The sequence below is a fragment of the Prunus mume genome, linkage group LG1 (assembly GCF_029339155.1).
Source record: "Prunus mume cultivar Tortuosa linkage group LG1, ASM2933915v1, whole genome shotgun sequence".
Taxonomy (NCBI): Eukaryota; Viridiplantae; Streptophyta; class Magnoliopsida; order Rosales; family Rosaceae; genus Prunus; species Prunus mume.
The window spans coordinates 485,707-510,434 of NC_142698.1; the positions used below are offsets into that span (position 1 = coordinate 485,707).

Genomic DNA, 24,728 nt, shown 5'->3' on the forward strand with positions numbered 1-24,728 from the left:
CCCGATTGCGCCTCCTCCTGTCAAAACAGCAACGGCGGTTTTTCCGCCGCCACCGCTTCCTCCGGCCACCATTCAAGGTGGTGCTAGTCAAAAAATGACCACTGGTCTTAGCTTAACCCGACCAAGACCCGGTGTACGTGAGTTTCGCTAGAAATTGCAGAAAATTTGGCGGTTTTTCACTAATTTTCAAACCGCTCGTTCTCTCTCATTTATCCACCAAATTTGACGTGTAAGGCATGGATTTCTACCTATTTTTCATGATCTAGCTGATGACTAGTTAGGATTGCATCAATTTTGAGTGTAGGTAATTTGATTTTCAAATTGGATTTCGGCCGATTTTGGGATCACGATTCCGACCAGTTTTGGTTAGATTTTGAGGTAGGTCCAAGAACAAAAGTGGTTCCAAATAGGGTGTTATACCTAGGGTAGGAGTCTTGAGTCGTGATTTTGAGATTTTACGGCGAAGCATGATCGCTTTGGACATCCACGCGCTGCTAGCGCATGTGGCGGCGCGTGGGCACTATAGAAAAAAGGCATTGTGTCCCGATTGGTCCTCACGAGTGCGTAGGTGTGCTCGGATTTCAATTTGGATAGCGTTTAAGTCTCAAACGGATATCGCCTATTGCGCGTTATCCGGGTTCTCTAGGTTTGGACCGTTGGATGGTCTTGAGTTTGTTATATTAAATCTGGACATCCTTAGGATCATGTAGGATTCGATGGATCATAAAACGGAGTCCCGGATACTCCAGAAATGCGGTCGTAGGGCTAGGGTTACAATAACCGTCCGATCGTGCAATTGTGAGCTATCCGACCATCCGATCTTGACCAAACTTGCAGGACGTGTGTCCTAAGCCTTGTAGAAACCATAGGAACTTTCGGATCGGAATTTGGAGGTCGTGGGCCTGTGGGCCCGTTTGACCAAGGATGGGTAGTTTGACCTTGGGTTGATTGTGAGACTCTCGAGGTAGTTTTACCTTCTCATGATTATTAAATGACCGTAGTGACAGGTCTTTACCATTAGTTGAGTTATGTTGATTATGGGGGATTAGGATTTTAATTTATTATTTTAAATTGAGGGACTATCGGATGCTATATCGTGGTTAAGGTTTATGAAATAGTGGAAATTAATATATATATATATATATATTATAAAGTTATTAAGATGTTTGATTCCACTGTAAGCACCATCCTGTGATATGAGATGAGATGTCTTTTACATATTGAATGATAATATAAGATGATTTAATGTATAAAACAACATTTCTTGCCCATTGATAACATAATATGTCTTTTATCAAAGATGTCCTTAACTCTAACTATTACATAATTAGTTGCTTTAAGGGCATATTTCTAACACCTTCTGGAAGTAAATCTCCTTGAAGTATCAATAATTTTGTAAAACATACATCACTCATCCCATGTTTTACTTTCAAATTATATAACTTTACCAAAACCAAAAACTTCGTGTACTTACTTCAACCACGATACAAGGGTTGATCTCCATCCCCAGTCACATTGGCAAACTCTAATATCATCCATCCCTACTTCCAATCCCAAACAATCAAATATTCTCACTGATAGGACCCGCCCCAAATCCCTATGAATCCGTGACAGATCCTGTGGTTTTTTCGATATCAATTGATGCCGGGCCCACTTACTAATTTCAAACATCCTATTCCCAAAAACAAAGGAAAAAAGGACAAAGACTTCTACCGAAATTTCGGCAAAGTTTCCCTTGAAAAACGGACTTAACCAAAATTTTGAACCTGTCAAAACACAGTTTGAAGTTCCCAAAGCACAGTCGTAAGTAGTTGAAAAAACTCAATCCACAATCATTCATCATTCTAAAACAGGTTTCCGTCCCTTCACAACCACAAACACATTTTAACCACATCCCTTCAGTAAAAACTGGAATATAAACAGACATTTAATCTCGCCTAAGTTTCAATCGGGCTTTAGGTCGTGGACAAATTCAAAACCAAACTTAACAACTCTAATATAAATAGGATTTGATCCTGATTACCAAATTAGAGTCCAAAAATATGGTTTATCATGCGGCTGCACCTGGCTGGGTGAGACCCGGGCTACCTACGTGAGGCTTACTGAGAGATCACACACGTAGTTCTTCGATCAATTGTCACGAACCATATAACATAAAATTATTTTTAGTAGCATCAACAAGTTAATTTTTGAATCATCTTTTCCCTATTTAATAAAATCACAATATGCTAAGCATAATTCTTTTAAACATTAAGGATTAGAATACTCCCCCTTGAAGCGATTAGGTCGAGCATGGATGCATTTAGAGCTCGCGACTTCTCCTAATACTCCACACTTCTCATTCTTATGATTGGAGTTGCATTTTCTCTCCCTTTTTATTGAGCTATCTAAATTGCTAAAATAAACACACACACAAAACTTGAAAGAGAATTAAAAGGATTAGGAAATAGAAAGTAAAACGAAAAAGAAAATCAACACATATCCAATTCCATGAGTAATAAACACCAATGTGTTGTGTAAGCTGGGACTTAAACTCAGTTCTCTTGCTTGTTAGGCTCCGTTGGACTACAAACACAACTTGTCCATTAACATCATTAACTTTTAAACATGAAACTGTCTAGGAAAACATGAAAAGGAAAAAAAAAACAAGTAAAACAAGTAGGGAAAAGAAATAGAACCAAACTATGTTGCCAATCCTCGGCAACGGCGGCAAAAACTTGTTGCCGTCGTATCAGCTGCATCCTCAACTTGTGATACTCACAAGTGCACGAGCTGTTTGGTAGTATAGCATATGTAAGTACGAGGTCAATCTCACTAGGATTGATGATAGACTGATTCAATTCGATTCCCTGTCCGAAACAAAAATAGAAACAGAAAGGAAATAAAACAACAAAGAAAGAAAAATAACTAACACAAGCAAATAAGTTCCCAAGTTCAATTTAGATTAATGGATTGATTCTAGCTAAAGTATGATTAAGCCATGGTGTCTGGTGCTAACCTTGTATTCCTAATTCCCTAATTTGATCATATGTTGTCTAGCCTAAAATTAAGCATTAGGAATCCATTAAGCATAGAAGAACATTTTAAAATCCAAGTATGTTCTAATCCCTGTTGTCGATTGTCCATACATACTCTTCCTATTCATAGTTCAATTTGAATTAAAGCATGATGTCTACTCTTAATTCAAACCAAGATAGCTAACATACAAGCCTTAGTGGTGATCAATAATTCAAACTGGCATATTAACTTATAAGCATAATGAATAAGAACAAAAACCATAATTGGAACTTGGAAACTAATCAAACTTAAAAACTAAGAAATTACATTACAATAAAAAATTAAAAGTAGAACTCAAAAACTTGAAGGAAAATTTAGTAAAAGGATTTTGTTACAACAATTGAGAACTAGGACAGAAAACTAAGACGATTTGAGGGAGAGAAGGGAGGGGGAGTAGCAGGACCCGAATTCCCACGAACAGGCGGATCCCGTCTTGGTGCCGACATCACAATGATGCCGGGCCCACTTACTAAAAACCCAAGACATCCTACCAAAATTTTGGCTGAGTCTCCCCAGTAAAATGTTCAAACCCAACAATATTCAACCTGCATAATTTACATCATAAAATATTCCAACACAAAATGGCCTCCGGCCTCAAGTAGCAGCCTAACATGGGCGATAATAGAGTGTCTACAGAATTTGTTTACAACAAACAGTAGAGTAGAAAGGATTTATCAGACCTAACAGCGGCGACAAGCTTGGGCTCGTGACTTGCTCGAACGCCGAAGCAACTCACTCTGGGGGCGCAAAACAGAAATATGTGAGTGGACAGAAATAAAGTTTCACTTTAAATCAACATAGTAACCCCACCATGTAAAAATAATGCTCTAGCATGCAGTTTCACAATTCAGAAAACCAAACTCAAAACACAAGATCCCCAAAATCCAAAACAACTCCACAACTCAAATCCACCACTCATTTCCCCAAAGATATGCACTCTCATCAACCCGTAAATACCCATATATAAATATATATATAGCTAAGACTTTAATATAATATAAACTTCTCTCCATACTAATGTACCGAGGAGACAATCCAGCAGGGATTGTTAGTGCGCGAGGATTTCGAACACTAACCGCGTCCGGGATGAGTAGTCCAACCGGGGCGGAACTCCATAGCTCACTGCGCCTGCCAGCGACACGTGTAGCTCACAAATCTCATATCAAGTCCTCGCGCGAGCGGTATCATCACCCCACCGGCGCGCCAGCGGCGTGTGTGATGATACTCAAGCAATATACATACTCTTCCCATCGCGGCACGCCCAGCAGCGTATGGAAAGTGTCTCACACACCGGCACTGCCAGCGACATGTGTGAGACCCGCAATCTCATGGCCTTCCCACCCCACCGGCACTGCCAACGACGTGTGTGGGAAGCCTAGTAACTAGGGAATGGTACTCACCTACCATGCTCATACATCTCACAACCATCCCTCAAATTCACATCTTTCCACAATCTCACCACAACAACCTCTCATACTCTATACATAGACAATATAGATAGCCATCCCAAAATCCATATCAACATATTCATCATACTCAAATATATATGTCTATACTCAAAATATATAGCCAAGAGGTATAAGCATATTCAAATCCATCAACCAAATGCTTATTAAATCAAAATCACCATTTAAAATATATGCACAAAACTTTCATCAATAAAAACCATGCATATGCTTAAAACAAAGTCCACTCACAAATAATCCCAAGCTGCCCGGCCCCGTGAGGGTCCGCTGTTGCAGTGATCACCGAAGTACCTATTTCAAGATACAAATCCTTGATTAACATCTCGTACTTCCAAAACGGAAATTCACGAAAGGAAATACTTAAATCCCCAAGTTCTCGGTGCGTGTCGTCAAGGAATATCCTAAGGTCCGATTACAGGTTTGGAAATCGCTTCCCGATCGTTCGGTAATCGCGATTCCCCAAACTTCAAATTATTGAATCAGAACATCCGGGGCTCCAATTCACGATCCGCGAATTCCTATAGGTTTCTAAGAGTACCTAGATCAACATATTTCAGTTTGGAAACGATCCAACGGTTAGAACTTATCGAACTCGGATAACGCACAATATGCGAAATCCGTTCGATAGTCAAACGATATCCAAATTGAGATCCGCAAAATCCTACGCACTCGTGACATCCTAAGGATATCATTAGGATGAAAAACAACTTCACCCACCTTGCCCACGCGCCGCCACCGCGCGGCGCGTGCGTAGTGTGTGAAAATTTCCGGCGACGGAAAATCTCCACACCAACGCTCACCCTTCCTACCCTAGCTTCTTCTCAAGGTCAGGATCACTTTATTCAACTACCACGAGGTCCAATTCGCACGGGAACTGGCCGGAATTTCAAATTGAAAACCGGCCAAAAACCTAGGTTTCCAATTCGGTTCCAAACTTCAAATTCAATCTAAACCTAACTCAAAATCAGCTAGAACACGTAAAAGGAGAAGAAACCTCACCTGGTTCACCGGGTTGGGCGGCGAGAGCGGCGCATAGCGCCGTGAAAATTCCGACTTGAACGGTCGATATCGTGGCGGTTTGAGTTTTGGTCGGGATAACCGGTGGGTTGTGATCGGGGCTTGAGAGTCGAGGCACGGTGTCGACTCTTCGTTGCAGCGAGAGCAGAGAGAGAAAGGAGGTGGGAGAAAGGGAGAGAGAGAGAGTGTGCGGGAGGAGAGAGAGAGTGAGGGTAAATGTGAAAAATCTGATTTTACCCCAAACTTACTTGAAATAATTACAGTTACCACGAACAAGTTTTGATCGCAAAACTTGTTAAATCTCAGATTCGAGCCTACACTTTGTCTACGGTTTCGTCTCAGTACCACCTACGCAACCACACCACTCACGGTCCCAAAATCTTCCCGGATAAGAAAGTGACCAAAATCACCCTTAACCCAAGAGTAAATTAATATTTTCCCTTAATTAAATTAAAATAGGAAAATAATCGGAGTCGGGGTGTTACATTCTACCCTCCTTATAGAAATTTCGTCCCCGAAATTCACGTACCTGTCAATGGAAGAGATAAGGTACTTGGCCCGCATCTGCTCTTGGGTTCCCAAGTAGCTTCTTCAGATTTGGCTTCTCGAAGACTTTCACTACTGGGATGGATCTAGAGCAACTTACATTCTTTCCTATCCAAGATCTGTCTGGTTGTTCCTCATACGTCAAATCTTCTTCTAACTCCACAGGTTGGTATTCTAATACATGGGAAGGATCTGGCATGTATTTTGAGCATAGATACATGGAACACATCATGAACTCGTGATAGTTACGGGGTAAAGCGAGTCTATAAGCAACAGGTCCAATTCGTTCCGTGATCTCATAGGGTCTAATGTGCGAGGGCTTAACTTCCCACGTTTCCCAAATCTCGCACACCCTTCCAAGGAGATAACAGAAACACCCAATCCCAGCTGCAAACTCAAGATCCTTGGACCTGTTATCTGCATAACTCTTCTGTCGGTCTTGTGCAGTTTTCAACTTCTCTTTTATCATCTTCACCTTCTCATTTGTTACTCGGATACTATCCACATTTTCCAGTTTCTTGTCACCCACTTCATTCCAACAAATAGGAGTCCTGCACGGCCTCCCATACAACGCTTCATAAGGAGCCATCCCAATACTCGAATGATAGCTGTTATTATAAGCAAACTCCACCAAGGTAAGGTGAACATCCCATGCATCTTTAAACTGTAACACACAGGACCTCAACATGTCCTCCAGAGTCTGGATAGTCCTTTCCGATTGTCCATCGGTTTGTGGGTGAAAAATCTGAACTGCAATCTAGTACCCATAGCTTCTTGTAAACACCTCCAAAATCGAAGTGAATCTAGGATCCTGTCGATACAATGGACACAGTGCTCCATGCAATCGATAATCTCGTCCACAAAAGTTTTGCCAACCTTGTCAAAGGATAGGTCTCCTTGATGGGTAGAAATGAGCGGACTTGTAAGTCTATCCACTATCACCCAAATTCCATCATGACCCTTTGAAGTACGTGGAAGCTTAAAAACAAAATCCATGGTATCGCTCCCACTTCCATTCGAGAATCTGAAGTGGTTGCATGAGTCCGATAAACCTGTCGCTCTGCCTTCACTTGTTGACATATCAAACATCTGCTCACATACTTAGCAATGTCTCCCTTCATATGCGGCCATGAATAATATGCCCGTAGCGTCCGGTACATCTTCGTGCTACCCGGATGCATGGTGTAAGTGGAGCAGTGAGCTTCCTCCATGATTTCTCTTTTCAACTCAACATTCTTACCAGGTACACATAGGCAGCTCCTTTTACCAAGGCTCAGTCTCCCCTTAACATAGTCCTTCAGCGTTCCATTTTCTACTTCTCCCTTATCCTCTGAGCGTAGGATCTTCAAGTGACCTGCAATTACGTTCCACCATAATGGGTCTCACATGCAAGCTAGCAAGGATTCCACCTTGTTGAGTCATCTCCATTTCTACTCCATCTTTCCGTAGTTCCACCAACAACGGAAGATAGGCCGTCTTAATATGGGCTAAGTTCGCAGTAGTCTTCCTACTCAATGCATCTGCGACCACATTAGCTCGGCCTGGGTGATACTCAATCGTACAATCATAATCCTTGATCAATTCCAACCAGCGTCGTTGTCTCATATTCGGTTCCTTCTGGGTAAAGAAATACTTGAGGCTCTTATGATCCGTGAAAATCTGACAGGTCTCACCATACAAGTAATGTCGCCAAATCTTCAGAGCAAACACTACTGCGGCAAGTTCCAAGTCATGGAGTGGATAATTTCGCTCATGCTTTTTGAGTTGCCTCGAGGCATAAGCAATCACCCGGTCATGTTGCATCAGAACACATCCCAATCCTTGTAAAGATGTATCACTGTAGATCACAAAGCCCCCAGAGTTATCGGGAAGAGCCAAGGCAGTGCGGTGGTTAACCGCTTCTTCAACTCACAAGCTACTGTTCGCACTCTTCCGTCCACTCAAATGCAGCGTCCTTCCTTGTCAACCGCGAGAGGTGTTGCTATCGAAGAAAACCCTTCCACAAATCGACGATAGTAACCTGCTAACCCCAGGAAACTTCATACTTCCGTCACACTTGTGGGTTGTACCCAATTCACAATAGCCTCAATCTTCTGTGGGTCCACATAAATCCCTTTCGTTGAGATTACATGTCCAAGGAACACCACTCTATCCAGCCCTGCACTTGCTAAATTTGGCATAGAGTTGCTTCCTTCTTAAAGTCCTCAATACCAACCTTAGATGCTTCTTATGCCCTTCCAAAGTCTTAGAATAAACCAAGATATCATCTATGAACACAATCACAAAGTGATCCAAATAAGGTCGAAACACTCTGTTCATGAGATCCATAAATGCTCTGGAGCATTACGTCCTTGAGCAGCATCACGAGAATTCATAATGACCATACCGCGTTCTGAATGCGGTCTTGGGGACATCCTCTTCTCTAATCCTCAACTGATGGTATCCTGACCTCAGATCAATCTTAGAGAAATACTTGGCATCCTTCAACTGATCAAACAAATCATCAATCCGCGGCAAAGGATACCGGTTACGTACTGTCACCTTATTCAACTGCCGGTAATCAATACATAACCTCATGGTCCCATCCTTCTTCCTTACAAACAACACCGGTGCACCCCATGGGGAAACACTAGGTCGGATGAAACCCATATCCACTAATTCACCTAAGCCAGATCTTGACTCCTCGGAGTTCAGCTGGTGCCATCCTATAAGGAGTTAGATAGATAGGATTGGTGCCTGGAAGAAGTTCAATAGTGAACTCAATTTCCCTTTCAGGAGGTAACCCAGGAAGATCATCTGGAAAGACATCAGGAAACTCACTAACCACGGGAATATCTTCCAGATTCAAAGTGATCTCTCGGGTATCGATGATATGAGCTAGAAATCCTTCACACCCTTTCTCAAGTAATCTCTTAGCTGTAATAGCAGAGATAAGGCAAGTAGAGAAATTCTCGTTCCCAGGAAAAATTACTTTGGGCATCTGGACTCCGGAGTGTCACTTTCTTCCGGTAACAATCCACGGACGCATGATGCTTCTCTAGCCAATCCATCCCCAAAATAACATCCAAATCCACCAATTCTAAAGGGATCAAATTGGCTTCCAACCACGCATCTTCTACTTGAACATAGCATTCTCACTGAATACCGGTGCGCATACATGACTTCCTGTGGGTAGAAATACTAAAACTTCTGTCATGGGTGTCGGTCTCCTGCTGACATAAGTGCAAATTGTGTGCTCTGAAAGAATGTGTGGCCCGGGTCAATTAAAACCACGAGCAAGATGGCGAAAATAGGGATCATACGGTAATCACGTCGGAGTGGCTGTGCCTCTCTTGGGTCATAGAGAACACCTAGCTGAGTGGTAGAGCATGAATGACCCTTGAATTTCTGCCACTTCTTCCCGAGAAGATGGCGGTGCCACTCTTTGGAAGATCCGCTGCGGAGGAAGTAGCACCACGACTCACGAGGTTGACCCATAATACCCCGCCTCTTTGGGCCTCCGATCCCACCTGGCATATCACGGGGTAAATCGGTGGGCAAATCCTCTTGGTATGCCTGATGTCCTAAAAATAGCATATTGGGCGCTACTCGGACTTGGTTTACCCCTTTGAATGGAATTAGGGCAATCCTTTGCAAAATGCCCCATCGCCCGCAGCTGTAACATGTCAGCTTGATGCTGGAGAGTCTAGGCTGTGCTAGATGCAGCTCTTCTCACAGCCCGAGTCCATCTTTGGGCGAGCAGGATCTCCCACTACAGGCTGGATCCTCGTCCACGACCATCCACCACTAGCAGTGGAACTAGATCCTTCTCTCTTGGATGGGCCACGGCTTGGAGCCCTCAATCCTGAGCATCTCTCGACGTCTTCCTGCACCCAAGGCACATGTCCTAGATACTCTGTCAGCAGCTTGAGCTAAAGCTCTCATGTTGGGATACGTGCTAGCAGTAACCACGGTGAATCTCCCACCATAGACCGCCTTCAAAGCGTCTGCACCGGTCCTCTTCAATAGCCACTAATTACGGTGCAAACCTCGACAGTTCATTAAACTTATGCTCATATTCGGCCACTGACATTGATCCTTGCTTCAGATATAAGAACTCTGTCTTTTTGGCATAGCGATAGGAAGGTAAATAGAACTGATTGGAAAAGATTCTTTGGAATTCCTCCCAGGTAATAACAGCTGGATTCTCATAACCCCTTTTTGCGGCTTTCCACAGTGATAAGCATTCCCTTTTAGCAGGAAGGTAGCCAAGCGGACTCTATCTTCATCCGGGCACTCCAGTACCTCAAAGATCCGCTCCACATCGGTAATCCAACACTCAGCCTCTGCCGGTCTGGGCCACCCATGAACTCTTTGGCTCAGGGTTCTTTAACCCTTTTATTTCGAACTTTACACCTCGCCTCCCCCAAGCGGTAGTCATCGTGCGGGTGAATTGACTCAACACATGGCGCAAGTCCAAGGCATTCTCTCCGGGTGGAGATGGTGGAGGAGATGGGCTGGAGGTGAAGGAGGTGGGGACGGAGATGGTGGTGGAGGATTTGGGCCCCATCTCGACCACGACCTCGTGTTCTTGGTCGGCGAGTTGCCATGGTTCTACACAAACAAACCATCGAATCATTAGATCAACAATGCAGCAAAAGTGCAAGTGTCGAAGGAAAATGAACCTAATGCTCGATACCAAGGTGCGGGACCACTTGAATTTCCCTGAACGGCGGATCCCGTCTTTGTCCGACATCACAATGATGCGGGCCCACTTACTAAAACCCAAGACATCCTACCAAAATTTTGTGAGTCTCCCATAAAATGTTCAAACCCAACAATATTCAACCTGCATAATTTACATCATAAAATATTCCAACACAAAATGGCCTCCGGCCTCAAGTAGCTTGACCTAACATGGCGATAGCAGTGTCTCTGAATTTGTTTACAACAATGTAAGTAGAAAGGATTTATCTGACCCTAACAGCGGCGACAAGCTTGGGCTCGTGACTTGCTCGAGCGCCTTGAAGCAACTCACATGCAGGCGCAAAACAGAAATATGTGAGTGGACAGAAATAAAGTTTCACTTTAAATCAACATAGTAACCCCACCATGTAAAAATAATGCTCTAGCATGCAGTTTCACAATTCAGAAAAACCAAACTCAAAACACAAGATCCCAAAATCCAAAACAACTCCACAACTCAAATCCACCACTCATTTCCCCAAGATATGCACTCTCATCAACCCGTAAATACCCATATATAAATATATATATATAGCTAAGACTTTAATATAATATAAACTTCTCTCCATACTAATGTGGGGAGACAATCCAGCAGGGATTGTTGGAGTGCGCGAGTTTCGAATACTAACCGCGTCCGGGGATGAGTAGTCAGCAGGGGCGGAACTCCATAGCTCACCGCCGGCGCGCCAGCGACGCGTGTAGCTCACAAATCTTATATCAAGTCCTCTGGCGCGCGAGCGGTATCATCACCCCACGCGCCAGCGGCGTGTGTGATGATACTCAAGCAACTATACATACTCTTCCCATATGCGGCCGCCAGCGTGGCGTATGGAAAGTGTCTCACACACCGGCAGCGCCAGCGACATGTGTGAGACCCGTAATCTCATAGCCTTCCCACCCCACCGGCACTTGCCAATGACGTGTGTGGGAAGCCTAGTAACTAGGGAATGGTACTCACCTACCATGCTCATACATCTCACAACCATCCCTCAAATTCACATCTTTCCACAATCTCACCACAACAACCTCTCATACTCTATACATAGACAATATAGATAGCCATCCCAAAATCCATATCAACATATTCATCATACTCAAATATATATGTCTATACTCAAAATATATAGCCAAGAGGTATAAGCATATTCAAATCCATCAACCAAATGCTTATTAAATCAAAATCACCATTTAAAATATATGCACAAAACTTTCATCAATAAAAACCATGCATATGCTTAAAACAAAGTCCACTCACAAATAATCCCAAGCTGCCCGGCCCCGTGAGAAGTCCGCTCTTTGCAGTGATCAACAAGTACCTATTTCAAGATACAAATCCTTGATTAACATCTCGTACTTCCAAAACGGAAATTCACGAAAGGAAATACTTAAATCCCCAAGTTCTCGGTGCGTGTATGCGTCAGGGAATATCTAAGGTCGATTACTGAGTTTGGAAATACGCTTCCGATCGTTCGGTAATCGCGATTCCCCAAACTTCAAATTATTGAATCAGAACATCGGGGCTCTAATTCACGATCATGAATTCTATAGGTTTCTAAAGTACCTAGATCAACATATTTCAGTTTGGAAGCGATCCAGCGGTTAGAACTTATCGAACTCGGATAGCGCACAATGTCGAAATCCGTTCGATAGTCAAGCGATATCAAATTGAGATCCATAAAAATCTCGCACGTGACATCTAAGGATCTCATTAGGATGAAAACAACTTCACCCACCTTGCCCACCGCCGCCACGCGCGCCGGCGCGCGTGGGTGTGTGAAGAAAATTTCGGCGAAAAATCTCACACCGCGCTCACCCTTCCTACCTAGCTTCTTCTCAAGGTCGAGGATCACTTTATTCAACTACCACGAGGTCCAATTCGCACGGGAACTGGCCGGAATTTCAAATTGAAAACCGGCCAAAAACCTAGGTTTCCAATTCGGTTCCAAACTTCAAATTCGATCTAAACCTAACCCAAAATCAGCTAGAACACGTAAAAAGGAGAAGAAACCTCACGGTTCACGGGATTGGGCGGCGGAGGCAGCGGCGCAGCGCCGTGAAATTCGACTTGAACGATCGATATCGTGGCGGTTTGAGTTTTCGGTCGGGATAACCGGTGGGTTGTGATCGGGGCCTTGAGTCGAGCGGAACCAGTGTCGACTCTTCGTTGCGGGCCGAAGGCAGAAGAGAGAAGAAAGGGAGGTCGGGAGAAAGCGGGAGAGAGAGAGAGAGTGTGGGAGGAGAGAGAGAAGTGAGGGTAAATGTGAAAAATCTGATTTTACCCCAAACTTACTTGAAATAATTACAGTTACGCCACCGAACAAGTTTTGATAGCCAAAACCCGTTAAATCTCCGATTGAGCCTACACTTTGTCTCGGATTTAAATCTCAGTACCACCTCAACCACACCACTCAAGGTCCCAAAATCTTCCCGGATAAAAAAGTGACCAAAATCACCCTTAACCCAAGAGTAAATTAATATTTTCCCTTAATTAAATTAAAATAGGAAAATAATGAGTCGGGAGTGTTCACAGGAGCTCTAGAAAGTGTTTGAGCTCCCCGTGGGATGTATTTACAAGCTTGGAGAAACTTACTATTTATAGGACTAGGGGAATTGAAAATCTGAATTAAGTATTACTTCTACCTACAACACTCACTTCACTAACTTACAACACTTAATTCACCAACTTTACCTAACACACAATTGCATTTAAAAACAATTTCTCTTGTCTTTAAGCTTAGTGTTGCAGCTCCCACTTCATCTTCTTTTACTTCATTTGGCTGCTGCAAAACTCCACTCCAATTATAAGTATTGAATATGCTTCACCTAACTTTCCCACAATCAATGACACTTCATCATGCATGACAATGCATTGCAGTCAGCTTGTGGGCTCGTTTTGGGCTTGTTTCTTCCTTCTACAAAATTTGGAAAAATATGTATCTTCAAGATCTTTGTCTTATCTTTCCAAGCATATACATCCCAGCTCAAGGCAAAATCGGAAAGACCTTCAAAAGTCAACGTGGATACCGCCAAATTTGACCTTAAGCTGTAAAAACTTGCATAACTTCCTTTAGAAGAATAGGAATCATGAACTGTAAAATGCTACAGAAACTAAACTTCTGCATCTTTCAAATGATGTAGGACTCATTATCTGTTTCTTCTTGAGCAAGTACAGTTCAATCCGTGAATTTGACTGATCTGCAGGCACCATTTTGAGCTAACTTGTCTCCAAAATACATTTAATGAGTCTCAAGCTTATTACACTGAAACAAACACAAAACTTATTAAAATCACAAGTTTAACTCAAAAACATAACCAAATCATAAGTTAGAAGGGTACAAAAAATATGTAAATATGCACCGATCAAAGGTCTTTTGTCTGACTGCCTCCATAACACTTTACTTCAATTTGTTGGCAAATTTTACTCTCTGCTATCTCGGTAAATTGAAGAATTGACTTGGGGAAACCCCAGCTCCAATACCTCTTACTCTCCCACCATGCTCAGGGATTCCCAAAGCCAAATTCAAAACATCATTGCTCCCGAGACAGTCAGAGTTCCCTCGGAGACTTTTTTTTTTTTAAATCATCCTAGAGAGAGAGAGAGAGAGAGATGTTAGTGAGTGAATATATTGTAAAACAGATAAAATAAAACGGCTAACTCAAAAATATAAAAAGTAATGGTATTTGGTGAAGACAAGCGGTTCCTTGATAAAACTGACGTCATATTCAAGCGGTAGTGAATTAATATTGTTGTTGTATAGAAATTATAACGTCGGCATGAGAAAAAACAGACGTATAATTCAAATGCACAATTAAAAAAAGTGCACAGAAAATTAGCATTCTTTACCTGAAGTAAAGTTAAAAACAATTACAGAGAGAGAGAGAGAGAGAGAGAGAGAGTGTGTGTGTGTGTGTGTGTGGGCGTGTGAGTAATTGAAGATAAAATAAAACAACCCTAAATAAAAAATCTAAACCGTCGTGGTACTTACTGAAGGCGATGGATACTTGAAAAAATTGACATAGTATTGCATTTCAAAAGGCGGTAAACAAATACTGTCGTGTAAAAATTCTAACATTGGTAGAGAAAAAAACCGTCGTATAATGCAAAAGTTGTGTGTGAGTAAATGAAAGTTGTAAAACAGAAAAATAAAAACGGCCCTAAATAAAAAACATTCACCGTCGTGGTATTTCAATGAAGATGATGGGTTCTAAAAAAAACTGACGTGCACTTTTTTTCAAACGGTGGCAAACAATTACCGTCGTTGTGTATGAATTCTAACATCGGTAAACGAAAAAACCGTCGTATAATTCAAATGCAGAGATAAAAAAAACTTAACAAAAATAAGCATTCTTTACCAGAAATAGTGTAAAAACAAATTGCGAGAGAGAGAGAGAGAGAGAGAGTGTGTGTGTGTGAGTAAATGAAGATAGTTGTAAAATTTTTAAAATATAACGACTAACTCAGAAATGTAAACCGTCATGGTAATTCAATCCAGACGTCAATTTCCTAAAAGAATAGATCCTATATTGTTTGAAACAGCAGTAAATAAAAACCATCGTTGTGTGTCTTTTCTAATGATGTTTAGAAAAACAAACGATGTCTAAATGAAATTGAAAATCTCGGTTTTTCAAATTTAGAACACAGTGAGTGAGACTTGCAATTAATTTTGAAAAACAACGGTTCCTTTGGATCGGGGATGTTTCCCTCTTGATCTTCTCTTGCCTTTTCTCCATAACATAGAACGATCAATTTCTTCACTAGGCACAGTTTCTTCTAATTGGTCCTCCAAACCAACATACCCTTTCGAGACAACCTATTGTTGTACTCGCATTTTTCCCTTCTCTATGACTGCTCAGTATGCACAACCTCAAATTCTGGGGATAACCTTGAAGCAACAAAGGAATCCCATTGCGATTTCTCTATGAAGTTATATAGCTGAGGGGGTTCTTTTAACTGCCTAATTAAGGTAGAATTGAAATCCTTCCATTTTTTTGGCGGCAAACTATAACACCATCTTCTTGCCCCCTTGCCCAAAAACATAAGCCATTTCAACAGCTTCCCAAATGTAATTGAGTCCATTTCTTGTCCATAAGAGGGACTCTAGTGTGTGACAAAACACCAATGTAAGATTGCATCTCAATAGCAGCCTTGCCATGTGGTTGGTCCTTTTTATTATACTCAACTACGAGTTTAATCTTATGGATTTTCCTCTTCAAAACACAGCTCATTGTGTTGATACCATGAGTCAATTTTGGCTCCTTATCAAATGTCACTGAGCTAGGGTCTTTCTCAGAGGTTGACGTAAATCTCATCTTCTTCAAGGGATTGTTTTGAATTGCTTTGTCTTCATTCCTTTGAGCCTTTGAAATTGCAAGGTCCTTGCTTTGACCTTTTGATACTTGAGCCTCCTTACTTTGAGATTTCGAAACCATGTTTAGAGAGGAACAAAACCTGCAAGTGAAAAAATGACGATTAATTAAAAAGTACGGCATAATATTAGACAGAAGACGTCGGCAAAAAAAAGCAACCGTCATGATATTTCTGTTAGCACGCCGGTAGTTAATCACCGTTGTGGTATGGCTATTAAAATGACGTAAAGAAGATAAAACAATCATCTTATTAAGGGTGAATACATAAAAATAAACAGCTCAGATCTCTCTCTCTCCACGATCCTTTACATTATTACTCGTAATAAGATGGCGGTTTTAACTAGTTTACGTCATATTAATTATCACACCACGACGGTGATTAACTACCGTCGTGCTATTTGCATTAGCATGGAGTTCATTACCGTCATCGTGTGTTAATTAAAAGACGTAAACGAGACAAAACTGTCATCTTAATACATTGTGAAAGTGAGAGACTAGTGAAATTGTTGAAAACGGATTCTTGTTTCCAGACTCTTTCTTTCATGGTATCAAAATTAGAAAAACCTTTGCAAAAAAAAAAAAAAAAAAAAAAAAAAATTGAAATGATTTTGACAAAACAAAAGGAGAGTGAGAAAATGACAGGACTGCCACGAACTCCTAGAAAATCCTAGACGAATCATGTGGTATTTGGGACATCATCGATGCGGGCCCTTACTAAAGCGTGACTTTTTGCTGAAATTTCGGCAAAGTCTCCCTTGAAAAACAGACATTCCCAACATTTTTAACACCAACTGGCAGCATGCACAAGATAATATCATGCAATTTACATCATAGTCCCCCGGCCTTACAATCAAACCATAACATGGGTGACATAAGAGCAATTTATAGATTCACCCTACAAGAGATTGAGCTTGGAAGTTAGGATCTCGGCTCGGCCGCTCTGTACAAGTCTATCTACTCCCTGGGGGGCGCAAAATAGAAAAGTGTGAGTGGACAAAAATAAAGTTTATTTTACATTTGAAAACAACATAATATAACCCCATTGTTTGGAAAATAATGCTAAAACATGTAATTGATACTATTTCTATGTAATCATTATGGAATCAAAGTATTCTCACTTCCCCGATATCATATAGTATTAACCAAGTCATGTCATTGACTTCAACCTAACCCGTTTCCGAGTCATAGGATTATGAAACGTAATATTTAATAATAACTTAAGAAAAATCCACTTATGCTTTTATATAGACATATATGCAAATATATATATATATAGATACATATAGGCTATGACACCTCATTTTATATAAATATATACCCCCAATTCCATAAGTATATGAATATTATGACATATATATATATATATATATATACAGAAATTCTCTTATGCGGACATCCTGACGTTATTATTGTGTGGACGCTGTGTATTTTGTACTGCCCCTCTCTGCTTTCCTACCTATTTACAATAGCATCCACATGATAATAACATGCGGACATCCGGATAAGAGAATAACTGTGTATGTATATATATATAAAAGATAGTGTCACACCAACTAAAGTATCGGGGAAATAATCCAATAGGGGGCTTGTATGACTAGCCTGCAAGATTTCAACTTTCTACCCAGCATCTAGGAATGAGTTGTCCAACCGCGGGACTAACACTCTACAGTACACATGCTGGAAATTCCAAAGTCACTTGTGGCCAAATCCAACCACTAAGTCCTACACGCACAGACTATACTATCACACGTCGGATAATCCAACGCCGTGTGTGATAAGAAACTAACACAACCATATATGTGCCCACAAGCTGGATAGTCCAACACCACATGTGGGTACAATAACCATGGGAGGGTACTTAGCATGGTACAATCACATATTCACATAGCAATCACGAAGTACCATAACTCATATTAATCTCTTACTCGGAATAGCCGGAACGAGCAGTGAATTTTGGGTAAAAATCGGCCCTTTTTGGCCTTTTCTCGACAAATGAAGGTGGCGATTGTGACCGCTGAAGGGTGGGTTAGGAAGAGCAGGTTGAGGTGGTTGTTTTGGCATCGGTCCGTGAAGTTTGGTGGCCAGAGGTGGCAGTGGGAGGCCAAAGGTCGTCGGGTGAGCATAACAAAGGGTCTATTTAAATGCATTGAAGGGAAGAGGAGAGAAGAAGAGAGAGAAGAAATTCTGATTTTAAAAACCCTTTTTGAAATATTTACGATTATGCCACTACCTTCCGTATCTCGTAACTTCTTCGTTTCAACTTCCATTTTTGCCCACTATGTGTCTATGAACTCATCTCGACGTGGTATATATATATATATATTAATAAGGTGCTATTTATGAATACACCGCCATGGTTAATATGAATAATACCGCTCTCTTTACGATTAAACCCCTGGATGTATAGATAAATTGGGGCTTTTCTATTAGGGTTCCAACTCTAACTCAAGTCGCATACGCCCTTGGCTCTCTCTAAATCTCTGAAGGTATGGATTTGAGTGGGAGGAAATAATTTGGAAGTTGATGTGTGTGTGTGTGTGTCTCTCTCTCTCTCACACACACCTCTCTGAAGGTCCAAAATATTGATGACACACATTACATCTACTTCCAAAATATTGTCTTTCTCATGTTGATGGTTCGATTGTGATAAGGAACATAGCTCCAATTGGTAAGATTTCATATATCTTCGGTTTGCATTTCTCTCAAGATTTAATTGAGTAAATAAGCCTAAAATTACAACTCATACCACGGTTTTCTAAATAAACCGTCGTGGTTTTACTCCGTACTTGTAATTTTGTTGATCTATCATCGTAGGCTACTAAAATCCGGAAATTAAATTTAAAAAAGAATACAAATTTAAGACGATGGTATTCAGAATGGACAATCGTATAAAAAAATAGACGGCAGTGTATTTCACTTAACGACATGGGAATTTAATTTTAACGATGCTATAACTAAAGAAACGGACATTGTTAGTAAACAACCCGATGCTATATTCTAAATAACCACCCTACCATGTCTTTAAAACGATGCTAGGATAGTAGAAACCAATGTGGTTGAGTATATTAGGTTAATTCTGGGCTTAATAAAAAATAAGCTTTGTGGATTTTTTTAATATTAGACGATGCAATTTATAAAGGGACCGCCGTGGTTAGTAAAGATTATTTGTATAAATTGGGGCTTTTCACGCTTTCTTTCACTTTTAGTTTTCACTTAGGGTTTCAACTTGAAATAAATTCGCATTCTTTTGGCCCTTGGAGGCCAAATTTTCAATTTAGACCCTTGCTTGCCGTCCTCACTTTAGGCCTTGACTCTCTCTCAGCACTATGGAGGCAATAATTTGGATGTTAACGATGTATGTGTTTTGGTGTATCTCAAAGACACCAAAACACACACATTGTTAACTTCCAAAAAATTGTCTTTCTCAAAGCTTGCTGTTGTCAGTTCAGGCCGGGTTTGGTTTAGAGGCAAATAGTTTGGATTTTGATGCGTATGTGCCTTTGTTTATCTCAAATACACAAAGACACAAACGTCATCAACATCTAAAATATTGTCTTTCTCAGATAAATGGTTCGATTATGATGAGGAACATAGCTCCCACTGGTAAGATTTCATATCTTTTGGGATCTCATTTTATTTTCTATGTGATGAAGGTTTTCTATATAAACCGTCATGGTTTTTCTCAATTTTTGTCATTTTGTTGATCTACCATCGTAGGCTAGCAAAATCTTTATAAAAAAAAATCTTAAAAAGTAATCAAAATTAAGACTACAGTTTACAGATAAAAACATTCGTATAAATTGAATAAATACGATTGTACTTTTCACTTAATGACGTGGTAAAATAATTATACGAAGCTCATGGACAAACCGACGTGGTTAGTACTAACTTATATGGACCGTTTTCGTGTACTAACTTAATATGTCTTCATATAGTAAAAATATGATGTGGATATTTTTGAATTTAGGCGTCGTTATCTACTCTTCTAGTGTTGTGGTTTTCAACTACTCTATACGACAGTAGTGATATAAGTACCATCGTAGTACGTTGGGGCATAATTCGTTGATAAATTTATCTTTACTGTCATGGTACATGACTTTACTACAGCGTTGATTTGTAATATATCGGTATGGATTCCATTAAAATAATACGACACTGCTTAAGGTCATGTTTATCTAGGAATTAACACGACGGCTGTTTTGGTAAATCGTCGTCTTTACTTTCTATGTCGGTGGCTTCATACCTGGTGGTGTTGTTTTTGGGGTCAAAGTTTAAGTATGAAGAAAACCTGTTTAATAAGATGACGCTTTTGAGTTGGGTGCGTCGTGTTTTAGAAATACCCAAGCAGATCTTGATTTTTTAGGTGTTTAAGTTACTTATCCACCTTGGTTTTCTATTATCATTGTCTTTCTAAACACGATAGTATTTTGTTCTACTATCGTTGTTTTCTGGTCGTCTTTTTCCCTTTTTGTAATAATGAGGTGAATAAGAGACTAGATAAGATTACTAGTGGTAAATTTCATTGTCCTAGTGCTTTTGTAAACTTCAATTTCTCATCCTTGTGTTTCGTGACTTTCTACTTGCTTTGTCTTTTAATTTCGTTGGTAATTATCATTCTTTCATAAACCCCTTTTGTGTTTACGTGAGTATGCTATGTGTTTCATTTCTTGTTTCTATAATTAAAGTAGTTAAAGTATTTTGTGAAGTAAATTGGGTTAGACTAATTGGAAGTTGAACTCAATCCTCATGGGAATGAACTCGTATTTGCCACACTATATTACGATTGACCTTATGCACTTGTGAGTATAATTTGTGTTTAGACTAATCTTTATAATCTCCAATTTTTAGGTTCTCCAAAATTCACAACAGCTTGCTTTTCACAAATTTTGCCAAGTCTTCTCCTCCATTTCTCGTCATTTCCTTTGATCCAATCCTCTTTGGTGAAAATTCCTTAATCCAAGCACACTATTTCATTTGAAAACAATTTCTTTTGTCTTTAGGCTTGTGTCGTAGCTCCCACTTCATCTTCTTTTAATTCATTTGGCTGCTGCAGAATTCCACTAACAAATCTCACCACAAACAATTAGCTCATGCATATGTCATGCATGACAATGCAGTAGTTTTTTTTTGGGCTTGTTCCTCCAATCTGAAATTTTTTGAAAAATATGAATCTTGAAGCTCTTTGTTTTATCTTTCCAAGCATATGCAGCCCAACTAAGGAAAAATCGAAAAGAACTTAAAATGTCATTTTTGGCCTAGTAACGTAGATGCTACTGAATTTGACCTTAAGCTGCCAAAACTTGTATAACTTCCTCTAGAAGATTTGGAATCATGAACCGTAAAATGCTCCAGAAACTAGACTTCCACATCTTTCCAATGATATAGGGTTCATCATCTGGTTATTCCTGAGCTAGTACAGTCCAATCCGTGAAGTTGACTTATCTGCACACACCATTTTGAGCTAACTTGACTCCGAAATGCATTAAATGAGTCCCAAAGCTTAATATACTTAACACAAAGATAAAAAAGATTAAAAGCACAAGTTTAACTCAAAAACATAACCAAATCATAAGTTAGAAGAATACAAAATGATATGTAGTTATGAACTGATCAAAGGTCTGCACTATTGTCATAGATGGTGGAAGCTGTGAAAACATTGTCTCCAAAGACATGGTGAACAAATTGAAACTCGATACTCAGCCACATCCAAAGCCTTATTGGATCTCTTGGTTCAAAACGGTAATGAGGTAAAAATCTCTAAACAGTATCTAATCTCATTATAGGGGCAAAAATGATAAGGACCAAGTCTGGTGTGATGTAGTGCTAATTGAAGTGTGTCACATACTTTTGGAAGGGCCACGGCAATATGATAGGGAGGTTGTCCATGATGGGCATAAACATACTTACGCTTTTAAGATGGGAAAAGTGGAAATTGTTCTTTTTCTTTGCAACGAATAATTGAGTCGTGCATCTCCTCAAGTGGAGGGTAATAATTTTCTCACTTTGTCTGAATTTGGGAAGGAAAGTGAAGAAGTGGCATTGTTTACATGCTAGTCTCTAATGAAAATGTGCAGATCTCCGAGGCACCAGGTGTGGTACATGCTCTATTGGAAGAATTCAGTGATGTTTTACCTGATGATATCCCAAGTGGGCTTCCCCATCTTAGAGATATCCAACGCAAAATTGACTTAGTTCCGGGAGCAAGTCTTCCTAATAAAGCTCATTATCACATGAGCCCTAAGGAGCATGAAGAATTTAAGAGGTAGGTTCTAGAGCTCTTAAGCAAAGGCTATATCACAGAAAGTATAAGCCCATGTGCAGTCCCAGCTTTACTCACACCAAAGAAGGATGGAACTTGGTGTATGTGCGTCGATAGTCATGCAATTAGTCGGATTACTATCAAATACCGATTTCCAATTCCAAGGATTTAGGATCGACGACATGTTTGATATGTTCGCTGGTGCAAAAGTGTTTTCTATGATTGATATTCAAAGTGGACATCACCAAATTCACATCAAACCTAGTGATGAAGGGAAGACCGCATTCAAGACCCACGAAGGACTTTACAAATGGCTTGTTAGGCCGTTCGGACTTCAAATGCACCCAACACATTCATGTGTTAAAGAATCAAGTCTTTCATCCTTATGTTGGTAAATTTGTTGTCATATACTTTAATGACATTCTTATATATAGTAAGGACAAAAATGAGCTTATTGCACATTTGAGAGTTGTTCTAACGACTATAAGAACTGCAAAGCTTTATGTAAACCTCAAAAAGTATTCTTTTGTGAGGAATAGCCTAGTTTTTTGGGGCTTTGTACAGACCCCTGCAGGAATTAAATTTGATAATGAGAAGATCCAAGCTATCCAAAATTGGCCAATACCCAAAAGCTTGGAGGAAGTCAAAAGTTTCCATGGATTAGCTTCATTTTATCAGTGATTCATACGAAATTTTAGCACCATTTCTGCTCCCTTGACTTTTCGTATGAAGAAAGGAGTGTTCGTTTGCATGCTAGAAGCTAAAAAAAGTTTCCATATTGTCAAAAAGAAGTTGTCCAGTGCCCCCGTACTTTTTATATCAGATTTTGAGAAAATATTTGAAGGTGGGATGCCTGCTTGCATTAGGCAAATGGAGTCCTCATCCAGAGAGGGACAATCCCACATCAGCCAGGAGAGGGTGATGTGCCTTATATGTCAATCTTTGCCTCCATCTATGCGAGGCCTTTTGGAGCTCATTGGCAGTCATAGGAACCAGTTAGCGAGTTGGAACTAGAGCAATCAGGATGGGACCTCTGGGAAGTTGCTCATGAGCTCCCAGCTCAAACCGTGAAATAGAGGGCCCAAAGAGTCAATCGTGCTATGGCGAGCAGTCCTAGGATGTGACAATTTGGTATCGAGCCACTTTATGCGTGAGTGCGGTGTGCCGGCGAGGCGTCCCGAGCCTAAAGGGTGGATTATAACATCCCACATCGACCAACGGACAGGGGGTGATGTGCCTTATATGTACATGCCCGCCTCCATATTCAGAGCAATGTTCTCTTGTTCATTCTTTCTCTGTGATTTCTTCCTTCCTCCCAAACATCCAAAATATTCAAAACTATGAATTCTTGAATGTCCCTCCAAGTCTCTCAAGAAGGTAACACCATTTGAAGCTTACACTGGCAGAAAACCAGGTATCGCACACTTGAAGATTTTTGGATCTCCTTGCCATGTGCACATCCCTTCAGCACTAAGACATAAACTTGAAGAAAACAGCCACAAGTGTATCTTTGTGGGTTATAGAATATGTGAAAAAGGGTACAGACTATTTGATCCAAAATCTAGAAAGATTATTCTATCTAGAGATGTACATTTTGATGAAGATGCTTCATGGAATGGGAGAATACTGGTGCAAGAGAAATGAAAGTGTCTATGCCTACTGAAAATCAAGGCTATGAATCAAGTCAAACCTTCGAACCATCAACTCAAGTGGACGGAGGTACTACACTACAAGATGAGGAAATACTTGAAAGCTCGCAAGCTATTGACCACACACCAAAGAAATGGAAAAGTATCAACGAGATGATGGATCAGTGTAATATGTGCATAGTGGAACCTGAGAATTTTGAACAAGTTGATCTAGATAAGTCATGGAGAAAGGCAATGGAAATTGAGTTGGAAATGATAGAGAAGAATAATACTTGGCAGCTTGTTGAGAGACCGTTTAATAAACCTGTCATTGGTGTCAAGTTGGTCTATGAGACCAAACTTAATCTAGATGGTACTGTGCAGAAAATAAGGCTCGATTGGTGGCTAAAGGCTTCTTACAAAAGCCTGGGATTGATTACGATGAAACCTTTGCCCTAGTGGTAAGGTTAGACACCATTAGAACCTTGATTGCTCTTCTTGCAGGAAGAAATGGAACTTATTATTGGATGTTAAGTCGTTCTCAATGAGGAATTAAAAGAAGAAGTGTATGTTGAACAACCTGAGGTTTTGTGAAGAAAATGAAGAAACAAGGTGTACAAATTGCACAGGCCTGTGTATGGATTGAAACAAGCACCAAGGGCT

The 24,728-nt window shown here is 40.4% G+C and overlaps 1 protein-coding gene across 1 annotated transcript; it reads right to left on the bottom strand.

Annotated features, from left to right (window-relative positions):
• Nucleotides 1–6,072: 6,072 nt before the first annotated feature.
• Nucleotides 6,073–9,662, bottom strand: LOC148920605 (uncharacterized). Its single transcript, XM_089044234.1, is given in 7 exon segments — nt 6,073–6,750; nt 7,139–7,440; nt 7,496–7,969; nt 8,495–8,747; nt 8,749–9,067; nt 9,069–9,201; nt 9,389–9,662. Coding segments are annotated over 7 exon segments (2,433 nt in total).
• Nucleotides 9,663–24,728: the final 15,066 nt, after the last annotated feature.